General features: G+C 34.7%; 1 protein-coding gene across 8 annotated transcripts in view; it reads left to right on the forward strand.

Moving 5' to 3' along the window:
- CEP44 (centrosomal protein 44) overlaps positions 1 to 20,512 on the forward strand; it is a 29,836-nt gene that overhangs the window by 1,780 nt on the left and 7,544 nt on the right. For 3 of the 8 annotated variants that reach the window (XM_032298673.1, XM_032298677.1, XM_032298679.1), the window contains exons 2-8: positions 7,316 to 7,409; positions 8,400 to 8,538; positions 11,310 to 11,457; positions 13,514 to 13,660; positions 14,049 to 14,171; positions 19,025 to 19,195; positions 20,187 to 20,393. In XM_032298673.1, coding sequence (XP_032154564.1) covers positions 8,450 to 8,538; positions 11,310 to 11,457; positions 13,514 to 13,660; positions 14,049 to 14,171; positions 19,025 to 19,195; positions 20,187 to 20,393 — 885 coding nt within the window. In that variant the 5' untranslated portion in view covers positions 7,316 to 7,409; positions 8,400 to 8,449. Of the gene's footprint in view, positions 1 to 3,284; positions 3,372 to 7,315; positions 7,410 to 8,399; positions 8,539 to 11,309; positions 11,458 to 13,513; positions 13,661 to 14,048; positions 14,172 to 19,024; positions 19,196 to 20,186; positions 20,394 to 20,512 lie in introns of all 8 variants that reach the window. The other 5 variants (XM_032298676.1, XM_032298675.1, XM_032298674.1 and 2 more) reach the window with 4 other exon arrangements.

Raw genomic sequence — 20,512 nt, forward strand, 5'->3', positions numbered from 1 at the left:
TTCCTGATCATGCAAGGAAAGGTTTCAGCTTTTTACCTTTAAGTATGTTAGCTGTGGGCTTCTCATAAATTGACTTAATTTTGTTGTTCATCCTTTATCTAATTTGTTATAAGGTTCCTCTATACCTAATTTGTTGAGAGTTTTTTTAATCAGGAAAGGGTTTTGAATTTTGTCAAGTGCTTTTTCTGCATCTGTGGAGATGCCCATATGAGTTTTAGCCTTCATTCTATTAATGCAGCATATCAAATTGGTTGGTTTTCATATGTTGAATCATCCTTGATTCATAAGCATAAACCCTGCTTGGTCGTGGTGTATGATTGGTTGAAGGTGCTGTTGTGTTTGTTTTGCTAACATTTCATTGAAGATTTTTGCGTCTATATTCATCAAATGTATTAGACTGTAGTTTTCTTGTGTCTTTTTCTGGCTTTGTAATTGGGGTGATGCAGGCCTCAGAATGACTTTGGAAGTGTTCCCCCTTTTTTAATTTTTTTTTTAGATATGTTTAAAAAGGTTTTGTATTTCTTTAAATATTTGCTAGAATTTATCTGCCTCTTGGCTTTTCTTTGTTGGGAATTTTTAAATTTTTCCTTCAATCTCCTGTTTTGTTCTTTGTCTGTTCAGGCATTCTATTTCTTCTTGATTCAGTCTTGGTAAGCAATATTTTACTAGGACTTTATTTTTTTCTAGATTGTCCAATTTGATGGCATACGATTGTTCATAATAGTCCCTTAGGATATTTTTTATATCTGTGGGATCAGTTGTAATGTCTCCTCTTTCATTTCTGATTTTACTTAAGTCTTTCTTCTATTTTTAAAGTCTAGCCAAGGATTTGTTGGTTTAGTTTGTCTTTTCAGAAAATGAAATTTACGGTTTGTCAATTTTTAAAATTGTTTTTCTTTTTTGTCCCCCTTGGACTATTATGCCCATAATATTGTTTTTCAATTCTCTATTTCTTTTATTTCTGATCTAATCTTTATTATTTTCTTCCTTTTAATTTTGGATTTAGTTTGGTCTTCTTTTACTAGTTTTTGAGGTGTAATGTTAGGTTGTTTATTGACATCTGTCTTCTTTATTGAGGTCTTTTTTTTTTTTTTAGATGGAGTTTTGCTTTGTCACCAGGCTGGAGTTCAGTGGCGCGATCTCAGCTTACTGCAACCTCCGCCTCCCGCCTCCTGGGTTCAAGCGATTCTTCTGCCTCAGCCTCTGAGAAGCTGGGACTACAGGCGTGCGCTACCACGCTCAGCTAATTTTTGTATTTTTAGTAGAGATAAGGTTTCACCATGTTGGCCAGGATAGTCTTGATCTCTTGACCTTGTGATCCGCTGCCTTAGCCTCCCAAAGTGCTGGGATTACAAGCTTGAGCCACCTTGCCCAGCCTCTTTCTTCTTAATCCATTGATTGCTATAAACTTTTACCTTATTCTACTTTTACTGCATCCTATACATTTGGGTGTGCTGTGTTTTTATTGTTGTTTGTCTTGAGATATTTTATAATTTCTGTTTTGATTTATTCTTTGATCCAGTATTATTAAATAGCATGTTAATATTATTAGTTAGTAAATTTTAATTAGCATTTTATTTTCCTGTATTTGTGAATTTTCCCATTTCATTTCTATTATTGATTTCTAGTTTAATTCCATTGTGATCAGACCAAATACTTAGAATGTGTTTAGTCTTCTTAAATTTGTTAGAACTTGTTTTGTGACCTAGGCTGTGATCAATTATAGAGAACGTTTCATGTGCTTTTGAGAAGAATGATTATTCTGCTATCATTGGGTCTCATGTTCTGCATATGCGTGTTAAGTCTGTTTGGCCTATAGTGTTGTATAGTTTGCAATTTCCTTTTTGGTGTTCTGTCCAGATGACCTGTATAGTATAGAAAGTCATGTATCAAATTCTCCTTCCATATTATATTGATATCTATTTTTCCCTTCAAATCTACCAGTGTTTGCTGTATATTTTAAGGTGCTTTGATATGGGTGCATATGTATTTTTAGTTGTTATATCTTTCTGTTGAATTGACCTTTTGATTATTATATAATGCCTTCTTTGTCTCTTTTGACAGTTTTTGACTTAAAGTCTATTTTGTCTGATATAAGTATGGATAGCCACCCTGCTCTCTTTTGGTTATGGTTTGCTATGAATATCTTTCTCAATCCCTTCACTTTCAGCCTATGTGTCCTTAAATGTTAAGTCTCTTATAGACAGCATATAGTTGGGTGTTGTTCTTATTATCCTTTTAGCCATTCCATGTCTTTCAAGTGGAGAGCCCTTAATTGTTAAAAATTTAATAATTTAATAATTTTTAATAATTAAGGACTTACTCTTTCCATTTTATTCATTGTTTTCTATTTGCTTTCTGTTTCTCTTGTTTTTCTCGTTTGTCGTCTGTGATTTGATGATTGTAGTGGAATACTTTGAGTTTTTTTCTTTCTTTTTTATTTATTTACTATACTTTTTATTTTGGTTACCATGGGGCTTGCATCAAATATGTGGTTATAGCAGGCTTTTTTAAGCTAGTAAGAACTTAGCTTCATTTACATTCAGAATCTCTAAACTCCTCCCCCTTCCTCCTCACCAATATATGTAATTGATTTCAGATTTTACTTCTTTCTATATTGTTTCTATTAACAAATTTCTGTGGTTGTTATAGTTATTCATACTACTTATGTCTTTTAATTTATGTACTATTGTTCAATGAGATTTACTTGCCACAAATTTCAGTATTGCAGTATTCTATGCTTGTTTTCATGTTTATTTTTAGCAGTGAGATGTATACTTTCATACGCTTTCATACTGTGTATTTAGTGTCTTTTCAGTTAACTTGAAGAATTCCTGTTAGCATTTCCTGTTGCATGTCTAAAAGTGACAGACTCCCTCAGATTCTTAATCTGAGAAAGTCTTTATGTTTCCTTTATTCTTTTTTTTTTTTTCAAGCCTGGCTTTGTTGCTTAGGCTGGAGTGCAGTGGCATGATCTCAGCTCATTGCAACCTCAACCTCCTGGGCTCAAGCCAGCCTCCCACCACAGCCTCCCAAGTAGCTGGGACTAGAGGCATGCACCACCATGACTGGCTAATTTTTGTATTTTTTGTAGAGACAGGATTTTGCCATGTTTCGCAGGGTGGTTTCAAACTCCTGAGCTCAAACAATCTGCCCACCTCAGCCTCCTCAAGTGCTGATATTACAGGTGTGAGCCACCATGCGTGGCCATTTCCTTCATTCTTGAAGGACTGTTTTTTTCAGGTAATTATTTTTGATTGACAGGTTTCTTTTTTTACTTTCAGTATGTTGAATATGTGATTCCACTCTCTCCTTCCCTGCAATGGTCTGCTGAGAAATTCACCAATACCTTTATGGGGGCTCCATTATATGTATGTAATAAGTTTTCTTTTGCTGCTGTCAAAATTTTTTCTCTGTCTTTGAATTTTGACAAATTCATTATAGTGTGTATTAGTGCACACCCCTTTGGCTTCAACCTACTTGGGAACTTTGGGCTTCATGAGTCTGGATGTCCATTTTCCTCCCTAGATTTGGGAAGTTTTCAGCTATAATCTAAATGTGCTTTCTGCCTCTTTCTGTCTGCCTTCTGGAACTTTTATAATGTGTTTATTAACTTACTTAGTGGTATACCATAAGTCCTGTAGAATTACTTCATTTCTCTTTTTATTCTTTTTTATATTTCTTCCTATAATTGCATACTTTCATGTGACTGGTGTTCCAGTTTGCTGATTCTTTCTTCTGCTTGTTTGAGTCTGTTGTTGAAGCCTTCTACTGATTTTTTCAGTTTAGTCATTGTATTCTTCAGCTCTAGGATTTCTGTTTGGTTCTTTTTTGTTTCCTGTTTTTTTTTTTTTTTTTTTTTTTTTTTTTTTTTTTTTTTTTTTTTTTTGTAGCTCATTGAGCTTCTTTAAGATGATTATTTGAATTCTTTGTCAAGCAGTTCATGCATCTTAATCTTGTCATAGTCAGTTTCTGTAACATTATTGGTTTCTTTTGGCATGTTATATTTACTCATAATCCTTTGAGTCTTTCAGTGGTGCCTGTGCATTTGAAGGCGCAATTACTACTTCTATACTTCACAGACTGATTTCAGTAAAGATCTTCCCCGGCTGGTCCCATGATGAGACTGACTTCTAAACCACTGTTTAGTCACTTAGGTGGGAACCAGGTTGTGGGTCTGCTTACATGTTCATAATCAGGTCTGTGGATTGTGGGCCTGTTACTGGGGATTGGGTGGGTGTGGTTCCTTCTGGGTCACTAGACAAACAAGACTTCCTATTAGACCTTGGACAGGTGGGTTGGAGCCCACAAGCCAGTGAGGCTGCTGCTGGATCTGGAGCCAGTTCTCAAGTCACATGCTTGCCACTGGGCCACGATTCTGCGTTCTCAAAGTAGCTTCTATCGGTCTTGGGCTCCAGAAGGATGTCACAGCATCCTACTTGAACCGATCAGGGCACTTTTATACATAGATGGTTGCGAAATTGGTGTTTCTTTGAAAGACAAGGGCTGGGGAGGTCCTGTTCCATTATCCTGTTCTAGCCATAACCTTCTCTGATTTCTTTTATAGTTTTGTAGTTTGTCACATACAGATCATGTATGTATTTTCTTAGACTTAAAAGTATTTTTCATGCTATGATAATGGTGTTTTAATTTTATATTTCATTCTAATTATTTATTGCCCATATGTCAGAAAACATTTGACTTTTATGTATTAACCTTATATACTTTGACTTTGCTATACTTACTTTTTAGTTTCAAGGTTTCTTTTGTTGACTCTTTAGCATTTCCTACATAAAAAATCATGTCTTTTGCAAACAAAGACCATTTTATTTTTTCTTTCTAAGCTATTTTATTTCCTTTACTTGCCTCATTTCACTGGCTAGGACTTCTGGGAAAGTGTTTTATAGGAGTAGTGAGATAGGACATCCTTGTGTTATTCCTGGTTTTTCGGGGAAGTATACAGTTTCTCAGCTGTAAGTGTGGTGTTAGCTGTTAGTTTTTTGTAGGCTTTATAGCCATTCTAATAGGTGTGTAGTGGTATTTTGTCTTAATTTGCAAATCTTTAATGATAAATGATTTCGAGCATCTTTTTGTATTATTTGCAATCCATATATTCTCTTTAGTGAGATATCTGTTAACATCTTTTGTCTATTTTTTAAATTGTATTGTTTGTTTACTAGGTATCTTCTCAATGAATTTGAGGGAGTTTCCCTGTATTCCTAGTTTGCTGAGAGTTTTTATTATGGGTGGGTGTTAGATTTTTTTCAAGTGCTTTTTCTGCATCCATTGATAATACATGATTTGCCTTCTTTGACCTGCTAATGTGGCTTACATTGATTTTTAGAATGTTGTGCTAACCCCCTACATTCCTAGAGTATATCTGCTGGGTGTGGTATTTGATACCTTGGCTGAGTATGGAATTCAAGATTACAAGTAATTCCTCTCAGGATTGTGAAGATAAGCTTTCTTTATCCTTTAGCTTCTAAGATTGCTATTGAAAGTTTGATGTTATTTTGATATTCTTCCTATGTGATTTTTTGTTGCCTTGTTAGACATTTTTCAAAACTTCTCTTTTACCTTATGCAATGTCACAGTGATATATCTTGGGGTGCGTTTTGTTTTACTTCTTGTGCTGATCACTCATTGTGTTCTTTCAATCTAGGAAATCATGACATTCAGTCTTGAGAGACTTTATATTTAATTTTACAATTTTGTTTTTATTTTTTTTTAATTTTTATTTAATTTTACAACTTCCTCCCTCATTTTTTCTGATATTTTTTCTAGAATTCTTGTTCATGAGATGTTGGACCTTTTGGTTTGGTCCTCTAATGTTCTTATAATTCCTATTCCATTTTTGTATCTTGTCATCCATATGTAACTATAATTATCTCCTCAAACTTGTCTTCTAACTCTTATTTAAATTTTTATTTTTACTGTTATTTTAAGTTCTATTGTTGATTTCTATTTAAATTCTATTGTTGTCTAAAAGCAGACATTGTATGATTTCTACTTTTTAAAAGTGTGTTAAGGTATGCCTTATGACTCCCAAAGGTAGTCTCACTTGGTGGATGTTCCATGTGAGATTGAGAAGAATATGTATTCTATTATTGTTTCATGAAGTAGTCTGTAAATATTCATTATATGCAGGTGATCGATGATATTGTATATCCTCACTGATTTATTTATTTATTTATTTTTTTGCCTGCTGGATCTATTTCTGATAGAGGAATGTTGAAGTCTACAACTAAATAAAATAGGGGATCTGTATATTTCTCCTGTGATTCTGTCAGTTTTTGTTTCATATATCTTGATGTTGTATTGTTAGGTGCATACACATTAAAGATTGGTATGTTTTCTTGGAGAATTAACTCTTTTATCTTTACATAATTCCCCTATATCCCTAATAACTTTCCTTATTAAGCAAAATGGGTTTCTTATAGACAACATGTAGTTAGGTCTTGTTTTTGGTCCACTTTAACAGTCTCTGGCTGATTTTATATTCTCGCAAGCTTAATATTTATTATGTCCTTCTTTTCTTGTTTTAGGTTTTAATTTTTTTTTTCTAATCTCATTGAGAATAGAAAGCTTTATTTTGAACTTTTTTCTTTGTATTATATCTATTTCCAGAGAAGAAATTTTTCTTCTCTGCTTATTTTGTTTAAGGTATTTATATATACTTCTCATACTGAAAGCTTCTCTCTAAAAGTTATTGATCTTTGGGCATATATTGAGTTTCTCTAAGAAAAAAAGGTACCTGGCTAGGGCTTATCAATGATGAGTTTGCTGCAGGTTTATTGGGCAAGACCCTGGCCTTTTGAATGGGGATTTTCCTCAGATGTCAGAAATGTGATGACATTTTTTTCTCCAGTTCTCTAGCATAGAACTTGATAGTCTGTTGTCATGGAAGACATAAGCCTAACTCAACAGCTTCTTGAAGCTGAGATGTAGGAAGAAACTTTTTTATTCTCTCTCGCTCTCTCTCTCTCTCTCTCTCTCTCTCTGTGTGTGTGTGTGTGTGTGTGTGTGTGTGTGTATGTTTTCATTAATACTTCTTTCTGCCTTCAAGCACTTCATTCCATGCCGTTTGCCTTGCCTGATGTTTCCAAATTCGGTGCTTCTTTGATTCAATTTCTTTAGATTGTAAAGCTCTTTTCTCTTTCCAGGGAAGGTGAGAGATAGTTGCCTTGCTGAACAAATTATGTGTGTAGGTATAGGAGGCGGAAGGAAAATAAATTCTAGGGTTAGCTGCTGCTTATGTAGACTTTCAAATAATCATTCTTATTTTAGCCCCCTGGACTTACCCCTCTGTTTTCAGAAGTATAAAGTGTACCTGATTTGTGAACATATCTTGCTTCAGTTGGTTTCCTCCTGAATAGGCAGATGGCATTGGCTTGTCTCTGCTCTGCTAGGTTGGTTATTCATTTGCCTTTCATTTTTCAAAATTTGGTTGATACCTCTTTTCTCATGTGAAATCTCTAGTTCTTTTTGTCCTGGTGGGTATATCTGATTTTTAATTATTTACTTTCATGTTAGTGGTCTTTAGAAAATGGAAATGAAGGTAATTTAATCTGTCATATTTATCCAAGTGAACCCTGCATTTGTAAAATGTGGTTTTAGTTTTCAGGAAAGCTATCTTTTTGGCAACTATGTGAGATCAGAGCCCTGTGACTCTGATTAAATCTGTGCTAAATTTATGTATCTCTCTCTCTTTTTTTTTTTTTTTTTCTTTTGAGATGGAGTCTCATTCATTCTGTCACCCACGCTGGAGTAAAGTAGTGTGATCTCGGCTCCCTGCAACCTCCGCCTCCCAGGTTCAAGCAATCTTCTGCCTCAGCCTCCCACGTAGTTGAGATTACAGGCAAATGCCACCATGCCTGGCTAATTTTTTGTATTTTTAGTAGAGGTGGGGTTTCACGATGCTGGCCAGGCTGAGTCTTGAATTCCTGACCTCGTGATTTGCCTCTGTGGACCTCCCAAAGTACTGGGATTACAGGCTGATCCATTTTTTATTGATTGTGTTATGTAGCCTCTATAAACATCCAAAAGAGTCATTGATGGATGTTATTCCAAGTTGATGTGCCTTCTCAAATGATGCTTTATTCTTCAAAAAAAAAGTATTTGGGAAAATGTCAAATAAGATACATTATAAGAACATGAATATAAGGCAAACTTATTTTTTGGAAGGAAAACATATAGGAGGGTAGGGGAGACACTTATCCTGTATTCAGGAATTTATAGTTGTGACAAAGTAGAACTGGAATAGGAAAGAAGAAGCTAGGGGAAAAAAGATCTAGGGTAAGGTAAATATGGTAAGTGCCAATAGGAGATATGAACAAAATAGAATCAAGAAGCTTCAAAAATACACAGTTAACCAGTATTTCATGAATTTCTATTTTTAGGTGAAAAATTAGACTATTTTAAGAGGTGGAGCTGAATCTGATATTAAATAATGGCAACAGGTGACTTAAAAAGAAGCTTACGGAACCTAGAACAGGTGCTCCGCTTGCTAAATTATCCTGAAGAGGTGGACTGTGTAGGGTAAGCTATGATATCAAACATACTTGTATTCTTCTTGCTAGTGATTTAAGATAATATTTAACATGGGAGACTACCTAAGAAAAATAAGATTTTATCTGGATCCTATTTAAATCTGCCTTGAAATGATTAAAATATTTGAGAAAGCAGGGAATTATAGGAGTTTATTTCTAAGTATGAAGTAATGAAGAATTCCAACTTAAAAGATTTGAAACTGTTTAGAAGCATGATATTTATCTGTATAAGGTATAATCTTTGTGCAACTTTTAAACTCATAGAAGTATAATAGATTTCGTTAACTGTATAATCTACCACTCTCTCATATTTAGTTGTATGGTATTTCTTACAGTTAAATATATCCAGAATAAGAAGAGATCATTGCCATTTCTTGTCAGTATTTTCTTGTCATTTGTTTATTCTCTTATGGAGGAAAGGCTTTATACATTTAAGCCAAGTGTTCTTTTTCATATGGAAGACTCTAGTTAGTAGATTTTTTTCTGTGGCAACCTGAAGATTGCTATTAAGCTATCCCATTTAACAGACCCCACTTTAAACCTTTCACTTTAGCTTGTTTTTCAACTGTGAGTTACTGTGAGTTAACGTTTTTAGAATATGGCAACGTACATTATCCTATATTCATGCCAATCTAATATGGTACTGCAGTCATTCTCTATCCTTTTATACTTCTGTTTCTTTGTAACACTTACCCTTAACCTTTTATCATTGATTAATTGATGGATTGCTTAAATGTTTCCCTTCAGCTTACTACAATGTAAGCTGAAGTCTTGGACTTTCTTGTTGTTGTTTTTTTTTTTTTTTCACTATGAAATCCCCCCATCTAGAATTATGCATGGCACATATTAGAGTTGATTAGACGTTTATTGGATGAATGAGTGTCCAGGGAGAAGTCCAAGTTAGATGTTCAAGAGTAGAGTGAAACTTGGTTAAACCAGCTACTAAGTAGAATCCTTGAGTAATGGGCTTTACATATAAGAATGGATATCCATGTAAGAATGGATTTTCTGATAACTCTTGAAGTTATACCAGGGAGAGGTAAATTAAGAGAGGGCTGCTAGTGAAACAATAGAGAGGGGGAATAAGGAGAAAGTTTAACTCTAATTGCTGTTATTACAGGCACGATATGTGAAAGGCAGAAGATATGAAACAGATAGAATCCATGCATGTAAGAATCATCTAGCTTCCTCAAAACATGAAAATTTTGACCATCCAGAACTTCCAGGGCTTTAACCAGTTTGAGTAGTCAAGTTTTCTCATTGCCACTTTAAGCATCAACATTTTAAAAGACATTTTAAACAGGAATAATTCTAAAATATACCAATATCTCTTGTTTTCTAAACACAATGTTTAAACATCTAGTTTTCTTATTACCCAAGAGCATTGTTAAGGACAATAATTTTTACATTATTGTATAACGTACTTAAAACTACAGGGTCTATTGAGATTTGTAATGCTAGCTGCTTCTTCCCCAGAGACACTCAGATTGCTAGTCTCCCTGCCACACACACAATAACCCCCTCATTTTGATTCTTTTTTCTGTTTTTTCACATTTTTAATGTTTTCAGGCCATTTGCTGCTTTTTTGTCTTGGTATGCCAGTTTGTAATGTCTGTTTTTCTTACTGTTTCAATATGCTAAGTCTTTAGAAACTAAATAACCAGGGTTTTTGAGATTGTTTGACAAAAGAAGTGTTAAATATGGGCCTGGCTGTCATCTATGTATAATGTGCATAAAATGGACAGAGTTTGCTGTAAAAAGGCATTTTCTTTTCATTTCCTGTTTTTGGACTGTGTTTCAGGTAGACAAGGTTGCCAGAGCAGTTTTCTAATTGGGTGAAACGTTATAGTACTTTTAAAGAAACATAAAAGAAACAATTCATATTTGTCCAGAAAAGCAAAATGCAGTGTTATCATGTATTTGTTCTCTGTCTTATTAAAAATTTGAGTGGGGATGGGGATATTTATGTGAACATCTTGAATTTTTTGGAAAACATTTGTGCTTTATATAAGTACAAATACTTAAATTGAACACATCTAACTGGCAAATTGAACAAATATCCCCTGCGCTTTGTTGTGGGAAAATCAGTGAAGGTACTTGACATTGAGAAAATAAGAAGACAGGAAACACTACCAGACAGATGATGAGAAAACAGATACTCAGCAGCCTGGGAGTCTTTTTTGGAGAGATCAGTATAGATCAGAAAGTTGAGGAAAGCATCATGGGAGGCTTGAGATTTGATGAATGATTCATAAAGAATAAATAACAATTGGATAAGCAAAGAAGAGTGGGATACCTTTCTAGACTGGAGAAATTAGCATAGGTAATGATGTACAGATTTGGAATAAGCAGTAAGTGAAAAGTAATAGACTGCTCAGCTAAGTCACAGTGCATGCTTTCTCCCGCCCTGTCTTCCTCATCTGTAACTTAGAATTCATAATATTTACCTTTGCAAGTTTGCGATAGAGAGCAAAGGAGATAGTGTAACTAAGCTTTGGAAAATCAATGGTAAATAATTGGTACTAGAGAGCAATAGTAAGTTTTTCCATCAGATGAACAGTGGTATTTCCTAGTAGTCCAGCTAGAGTGGTTTAGAATGGGGAATGGAATCTAGACGGTTTCATATATCACCTAATTATTGTGGCTATAGTGTTGTTTTAAATTATTATAAACATTTCTTATATTCTCTTGATTATCCAACTTTGTGGAGTTATGCTTACTAAGTGCGTATTAAAATATGTTTTTTTTTTTCCCTAACAGTTTGATAAAGGGAGACCCAGCAGCATCTTTGCCCATCATCAGCTATTCTTTTACCTCTTACTCACCGTATGTAACAGAACTTATAATGGAATCCAATGTAGAGCTGATAGCAAAGAATGACTTGCGCTTTATAGATGCTATCTATAAGGTATTTTGAGTTTATAAAATAATAAGTTATTGGATGATTTTTTAAATGAATGTTTTAGTTATAAATTCTTTTTTTTTCCCCATTTATTTTATTGCATTTTAGGTTTTGGGGTACATGTGAAGAACATGCAAAATTGTTGCATAGGTACACATGTGGCAGTGTGATTTGCTACCTTCCTCCCCATCACCTACATCTGGCATTTCTCCCCTTGCTATCTCTCCCCAGCTCCCCACCCCCCACCATCCCTCCGCTATTTCCCCCCAACTGACCCCAGTGTGTAGTGCTCCCCTCCCTGTGTCCATGTGTTCTCATTGTTCAACACCTGCCTATGAGTGAGAACATGCAGTGTTTGATCTTCTGCTCTTCTATCAGTTTGCTGAGAATGATGGTTTCCAGGTTCATCCATGTCCCTACAAAGGACCCAAACTCGTTTTTGATGGCTGCATAATATTTCATGGTGTATATGTGCCACATTTTCCCTGTCCAGTCTATCGTCGATGGGCATTTGGGTTGGTTCCAGGTCTTTGCTATTGTAAACAGTGCTGCAGTGAACATTCGTGTGCACGTGTCCTTATAGTAGAACGATTTGTAATCCTTTGGATATATACCCAGTAATGGGATTGCTGGGTCAAATGGAATTTCTATTTCTATGTCCTTGAGGAATCGCCACACTGTCTTCCACAATGGTTGAACTAATTTACACTCCCACCAACAGTGCAAAAGTGTTCCTATTTCTCCACATCCTCTGCAGCATCTGTTGTCTCCAGATTTTTTAATGATCGCCATTCTGACTGGCGTGAGATGGTATCTTAATGTTGTTTTGATTTGCATTTCTCTGATGACTAGTGATGATGAGCATTTTTTCATATGTTTGTTGGCCTCATGTATGTCTTCTTTTGTAAAGTGTCTGTTCATATCCTTTGCCCACTTTTGAATGGGCTTGTTAGTTTTTTTCTTATAAATCTGTTTTAGTTGTTTGTAAATTCTGGATATCAGCCCTTTGTCAGATGGATAAACTGCAAAAATTTTTTCCCAATCTGTTGGTTGCCGATTCACTCTAATGACTGTTAGTTATAAATTATTAAATATATACGGCACATACAGTTGACAGGCTATTTTCATTTGTATTTATCTCATTTAAATGTAGCCCCTATTGAAATCAAGATATAATTAATGTTTGCTTTTTGAATGTTTCCTATTCTAATAAATACAGTGACGGCAAATAAACATTTGTTGTCAGCTGTTCTTGGCCCTTTTTATATCAAATTTTAGTAAAATTTGGTATACTGGCAGAATATTAGAGAATAATGTAATTATGTTCAGCTAAATTTATAGTTTTTTATAATTATAAGTTAGTTGTTTGTAAGAAGAAACTATTACTGACATACTCTTTTTTTTTAACTGATATATTCTTTGAGGTCTGAGAGTATGCCTTATGTTGTATCTACCCTAGTATTTACACTTGTACTAGGTGTATACTTAATTTAATTTTGTATTTGATTTTTTTAAACCCAGCTTTTATCATTAATTTTTACTTAAGTACTGTGGTTTTTATTAAAGTTTGTTTTTAATGGTAAAACCCATTTATCAAATGTAGCCTTTTTTTTCCCCCTTTTGAGACAGAGTCTTGCTCTGTCACCAGGCTGGAGTGCGGTGGCACGATCTAGGCTCACTGCTCACTGCAATCTCTGCCTCCCCAGTTCAAGCAATTCCCCTGCCTCAACCTCCTGAGTAGGGACTATAGGCGCACACTTCCATGCTCAGCTAATTTTTTGTATTTTAGTAGAGACAGGGTTTCACCATATTGGCCATCTCTCTGGACAGCTTCTCTTCTACGGCATATGTTTGGCTACCTGTCTTCCACCTGATATCTCTTTTACCAGATCATGATTTAACACCAGCCCTATAAATTACTTCAGTACTCTTTAGTTCATGGCTTAGTTTTCCTTGTCCTCTCAAAAGTGGCCATTATTCCTCTGACCAGCTGGTCATTTATCATTTTGAGTTTTAGAAATGAATTGCTCCCAATTATTACATCAGTCTGTTTCCTCTGCAGCTTCTTCGTGATCAATTTAATTATAAACCAATTTTGACGAAAAAGCAATTCATCCAATGTGGGTTTGCAGAACGGAAAATTCAAATTGTTTGTGATATTTTGAATTGTGTGATGAAAAAGCACAAGGAATTAAGCAATCTTCAGAAGGTAATTTTATGAATAGATTTTAATGCTAATATATGCTATTAATAGATGGCTCAGTACTTTAATGTATAAAATCAATACCCTAGATCGCAAATTATTACATAGTACACTTACTGTATTATTCAAATATTTGAGTAACCTTATAAAGCTTGATGTTTATTTTAAGTACTACTCTCTTATTTTATACATCTGTGTCTGGGAACTGCTGGTGTTAAACTAAGTTCAAACATAATACATTTTGATTACTTCTTAAAAGACATGTAGTCTCACCTGAGTCTATATCATTTGTCAGCTATATTTCATACATGAAAATTTAAATGTTAATGGAATTTTAATATATAATTATGCTTTCACACAAAATTTGTTATTTTGACTAATACCTTTTTTTAAGATTCCATCACAACAAAGGAAGAAAATGAATTCTGCGAAGTCAGAACCTCCTTTAAGCAATGAGAAAATATCTGCAGAAGCTATTGGCATTGATAGCACTGGGAGGTTTATAACTTCAGGAAAGGTACGCAACCACAAAGAAAACATCATGTAGTTTAAGAGTTACCTAATCAAAGTACAGTGTTCACTTTTCTGACTGGCACCTGGTGAAACATTCTAATTAGATAATGGAGTGTGGGGATTTTTAACAGTGCATGTCATATTCTTTTGAGAAATATTCCGGAAGTTATTACAGTGGATAGAAATGTAAAATTAAGTAGGTGTTCTCTTTTTATTTCTGGTTTCTAATTCTGCCTAGTCTCCTAAACAGAAGGGTAGTGATTTAGGAAGATTATCTTAAGCAGTTGTCTACATTTGCTCTTAATTGTATATCTGGCCTTCCTAAAACATGGGAACGTATGAAGAACCTACATTAGTAATAGTGATAGTTTATAATGATTCAGTTATGTACATTTGTATTTCTGTAACCAAGTATGAATTATCCAATCATTGGTAGTCCCTACATGTAGAATCTGGTTTTCAGTTAATATGTTGAATGTTTTCATTTTGTTAAGAGATGATTTCTCTGCCCTTACCTGCTTTGAGCAGCTGTGGCAAAATGAATCTAATGCATTCAGAGATACAGTTTTTCTACCAGTAAGGGAGATATAAGCTAAAATATTATTTTATGATATACTTTCAGCTGTCTTCCATCTGGAGAAAACTCTTTCTGATTGAATGATAGAATATCAGATGAATTATCAATGGTGTAATTAAATAAAGGATGTGAATAATTCCTGGCTGAAGTATAATCTAGAGAATTATTTCTGTCCTAATCCAAAATAGATGAGTTATGTAAACAGAATATATTTTAAAAATTTATTCTTGGGCCTGGCATAGTAGCTCATGCCTCTAATCCGAGCACTTTGGGAGGCCAAGTCAGGCAGATCAACTGAGGTCAGGCGTTCGAGACCAGGCTGGCCAACATGGCAAAACCCCATTTCTACTAAAAATATAAAAATGAGCCAGGCATGGGGGCAGACCCCTGTAACCCCAGCTATTCAAGAGGCTGAGGCAGGAAAATCGCTTGAACCTGGAGGCAGAGGTTGCAGTGAACCAAGATTGTACTACTGCAGTCCAGCCTGGGTGACCGAGCGAGACTCCATCTCAAAAAAATATGTATTTATTCCTTTATACCTTAAAAAAGTGAAGTTTTATTATAAGAAAAGGTTCTTATGCCACTTCTTTTTAATGTGCCTGTTTTGCTCTAGGTAATGAGTATAATATAAAGAATGATAAAGAGGCACGATTTTTGTTTTTGTTTTTGTTTTATTGCATTTTGGGTTTTGGGGTACATGTGAAGAACATGCAAGATTGTTGCATAGGTACACACGTGGCAGTGTGATTTGCTGCCTTCCTCCCCTTCACCTATATCTGGCATTTCTCCCCATGCTATCTCTCCCCACCTCCCCACCCCCCGTCCCTCTCCCATTTCCCCCCAACAGACCCCAGTGTGTAGTGCTCCCCTCCCTGTGTCCATGTGTTCTCACTGTTCAACACCCGCCTATGAGTGAGAACATGCGGTGTTTGATATTCTGCTCTTGTGTTAGTTTGCTGAGAATGATGGTTTCCAGGTTCATCCATGTCCCTACAAAGGACACGAATTCATCATTTTTGATGGCTGCATAATATTCCATGGTATATATGTACCACATTTTCCCTGTCCAGTCTATCATCAATGGGCATTTGGGTTGGTTCCAGGTCTTTGCTGTTGTAAACAGAGGCACGATTTTTGAATAAGTGCACATAATTTTTGTACACTTGCATCTCTAACTCATCTAACTCTTGTTAGTTTTATATATTATTTTCTAATTGTTAAATGACTTATAGCTTATATTCTTCATCAACTAGAAGGAACATATGTAAACAGGGATTTTCTTATACTGATTTTTTTGTACCTTCATTTTGCTTAGCACAGGATTAGGTATACTGTGAGCACTTATTATATATAAGTTGATATAATTAAGTATAGTTTTCAATCTTCTTTTTCAGTATGAGAGTTGAGGGGACAATCTAAATTGTCCTAGCCAAGAAAAATGTAAACTTCAAAACGTTAGACTTTTCATTTTCTTAAACAAAAGCCTTCTTTGTTTTCTATCAAAATTTATATCAGGTCTTTGTCAGGAATTTAATAAGTATTGAAAGTAATCAGATTCAGAAAAGATAGAGTCTAGAAGTATATTTCTTTGTTTATAAGCAAACAAGTTGAGTCAATATTAAAGCAAATTATCTCATATCCCCGTGCCTTATATGGTGTGCTCTATGTGACTTCTGAGTCACATATGTTTTTATAGTGTATATACAAACTGTAGAATAGGAAGTAGGTAGAAGATTTCTATATAAATGCCTAGCGTGACCTAATGCTTTTTTGTCAGGACTTTTTCTTTGTCATTATTAGGTTTGAATTGCTAGCTGAAGATCTAATAAATTGCAGTTTGTTTCATAGAAAAATTGTAATGAGTCCTACTCATAGAGCCAGTTCTTGATTACTTATAAGTGAATTATGCAGCAACCTTTTTTAAAAATAACTTTTATTATGGAACATTTCAAAGATTTACAAACGTACCCATTATATCCACTTTCAACAATTTCTCAACTCTTTGCTAATCTTGTTTTGCCTTTATTTCCCAACACCCACCCACCACCACCACACAAACAAAACTGGAACAGTTTAAAAAACAAATCTCAGACATAATTTAATAAATATTTAAGTGTTTTTTCTAAAAGGTAAGAGTTGTGTTAAGTCATAACTCTAATTTTATCATCACATTAATAGTAATATTAGTAATTGTAATGTTTTGATATATGCATTATATATGATAATTTAAACTTTTAAAAATCATTAAAGATTGGTGTTCCTTCTGCAAAATTACTGTGCGTATGTTTAAAATAATGGTGGGAGGATCTTCTCAGCCCAAAAGCTTCTTAAGCTGATAAGGAACTTCAGCAAAATCTCAGAATACAAAATTAATGTGTAAAAATTGCTAGCATTTTTATACACCGACAATAGTCAAGCTGAAAACTAATCACAAACTCCCATTCACAATTGCCATAAAAAGAATAAGATACCTAAAAATATAGCTAACAAGGGAGGTGGAAGATCTCTGTAAGAACTATCAAACATTGCTCAAAGAAATCAGAGATGACACAAACACATGGAAGAACATTTCATGCCCATGGGTAAGAAGAATCGGTATTGTTAAAATGACCATACTGCCCAAAGCAATTTATAGATTCAGTCCTATTCCCATTAAACTGTCATTGACATTCTTTACAGAACTAAAGAAAACTATTTTAAAATTTATATGAAACCAAAAAGAGCCCGAATAGCCAAGGCAATCCTAAGGAGAAAGAACAAAGCTAGAAGCATCATGCCACGCAACTTCAAACTATACTACAGGGCTACAGTAACCAAAACAGCATGGTACTAGTACAAGAACAGACTCATAGACCAATGGAAGAGAATAGAGAACCCAGAAATAAGACTGAACACCTGCAACTATCTGATCTTCAGCAGACCTGATGAAAACAAACAATGGGGAAAGGTTTCCCTATTTAATAAATGGTGCTGGGTAACTGGCTAGTCATATACGGAAGACTGAAACTAGACCCTTTCCTTATACCATATACAAAAATCAACTCAAGATGGATTAAAGACTTAAATATAAAACCCAAAACTACAAAAACTCTGGAAGACAACCTAGGCAATACCACTTAGGACATAGGCATAAGCAACGATTTCATGATGAAGACGCCAAAGGCAATTCCAGCAAAAGCAAAAGTTGACAAATGGGATCTAATTAAACTAAAAAGCTCTACACAGCAAAAGAAACTATCAGCCAAGTAAACAGACACCCTCCAGAGTGGGAGAAAATTTTTGCAAACTTATACCTGACAAAGGCCTAATATCCAGCATGTACAAAGAATTTAAGCAAATTTACAAGAAAAAAACAACCTCATTAAAAAGTGGAAAAAGAACATATACTTCTCAAAAGAAGGCATATGTGCAGCCAATAATCATATGAAAAAAAGCCCAACATCACTGATCATTAGAAAAATTCAAATCACAACCACAATAAGATACTATCTTACACTTCTCAGAATGACTATTATTAAAAAGTCAAAACAACAACAACAACAACAACAACAACGGATTCTTGTGAGGTTGTGGAGAAAAAGGAACAGTTATACACTGTTGGTGGGAGTGTAAGTTAGTTCAACTACTATGGAAGATATTATGGCAAGTCCTCAAAGACCTAAAGACAGAAATACCATTTGACCCATCAGTCCCATTACTTGGTATGTACTCAAGAGAACATAAATTGTTCTGTTGTAAAGACACATGTATGCATATGTTCATTGCAGTACTATTCACAATAGCAAACGTAAATGCAATCGCAAAGACATGGAATCAACCTAAATGCCCATCAATGATAGAGCAGATAAAGAAGATGTGGTACATATACACTGGAATAATCTGTAGCCATAAAATTGGATAAGATCACGTCCTTTGCAGGGACATGGATGGAGCTGGAAGTCCTTATCCTTAGCAAACTAGTGCAGAAACAGAAAACCAAATACTGCTTGTTCTCACTTATAAGTGGGAGCTAAATAATGAGAACATACGGACATATGGAGGGAAACAACACATATTGGGGCCTTTCAGAGGGTGGAGGGTAGGAGGAAGTTCAGGAAAAATAACTAATGAGTCCTAAGCTTAATACCTGGATGATGAAATAATCTGCATAGCAATCCCCATGACACAAATTTACTTGTGTAACAAACCTGCACATGTACCCCTGAACTTAAAAGTTTAAAAAAATAAAAACTGTGGGAGGAGAACATTGAAGTGTTTCCTCCATATTTTTGCCTATGCAGAAAAAAGCTGTGGTGATTCGTCACTTGTATAATGAAGATAATGTTAACATTCCTGAGGATACGTTAAGTACAGTGACAGATGTTAATGAAGCAGTTACTGTGTCTGACTTAAATGCTGCTGAAATAAAGATGCCTGAAGTAAAGGTTCCTGAAATCGAGGCTGAGCAACAGGTAACAATTTTGGACTTTTTAAATAGATACCAATATTTCTTACTTAAATATTTAAATATTCTAGCCTCTAAACTTGGGAATATTTCTAGCCTTTTGAATTATTAATCATGATATTTTACCTATGTTACAATTAATCAGTAAGTCTCATTAAAAATAATTATTTGCTGGATATGTTTAGGGTGCTGGGCTAAGTGTTGGAGTAATGCAAAGTAGAATAATATATGGTACTTGGCTTTAAGAAATCTACAATTTAGTGAGACATAGAGATACACTACTTTGCACAGTGGAGGTTCTCTACCACCTGTTTCTTTACTGGTGAATGGAAAACATTGGCACTTTATTGCCTATTCATTTTCCTTTCTGGGTCCTGGCTATTCTTCTCTGTCTCTCTTAAGATGCCATTTCTATTACTCTTAATTGCCACAGACCCCAATATATGTCTGAGCTCTACTGTTCCTGCTAAAACTTCTTTTTCTATGCTTCGATGTCTTGTGACTTCTATAGATCTCAGTATATCAATATGTAATTGTCACTTACAGAAACTACCAGATGCCCATTGGACCTACTTCCTGTTATATGGCAAACTGAACAATCTCAATGCACTGAGTATTGTTTTTGGTCATTTCTTCTTAGCTTTGTGCTAGGTGTTGTTTCAAGAAGCTAGTTAATACTGGTTTTATTTTACTGCCTGGTATTAAGAGAATTATGCAGATTAACTCATCACAAGAATCATATGAGGTAGATACTGCTCTTACCTCTCTCTCTCTCTCTCTCTCTTTTTTTAAGATGATGAAATGGAGGCATCAAGGTCATAAATTTTCAGAACTAGTTTAAGTGGCCAAGTTGTCTCCATCCAGAGATAACCCTCTTGACTCTCAAGCAGGACTGTCTCTCCTAACTACTGAGATAACACAGTGGAAGTGGGAATACATTAATTTTAAAGGAAATTCAGTTTGTATAATTTTACTGTTAATCTCTCTAACCTTTTTAGGATATAAGTGTTAATCCTGAGATTACTGCAGTACAGACTATGCTTGCTGAATGCCAAGAAAATCTTAAGAAACTAACTTTGATAGAGAAAAGGTTAGACTATTTGGAACAAAAAATGAAAGGAAAAGTGATGGTGGACGAAAAGACCTGGACTAATCTCCTTAGTCGTGTTACTCTTCTTGAAACAGAAATGCTTTTGTCTAAAAAGGTATTTTCTTCCTTTAACATTTATAAAATATCTCAGATATATCAAAGTATTTCTTTGTTATATGAGTGTTATTGGGGGAATGCTAAATATGAGAATACTTGAGTGATGAGTTAATACCT

Source organism: Sapajus apella, unplaced genomic scaffold, assembly GCF_009761245.1.
Source record: "Sapajus apella isolate SASKATOON/1434 unplaced genomic scaffold, GSC_monkey_1.0 scaffold39, whole genome shotgun sequence".
NCBI classification, from domain to species: domain Eukaryota; kingdom Metazoa; phylum Chordata; class Mammalia; order Primates; family Cebidae; genus Sapajus; species Sapajus apella.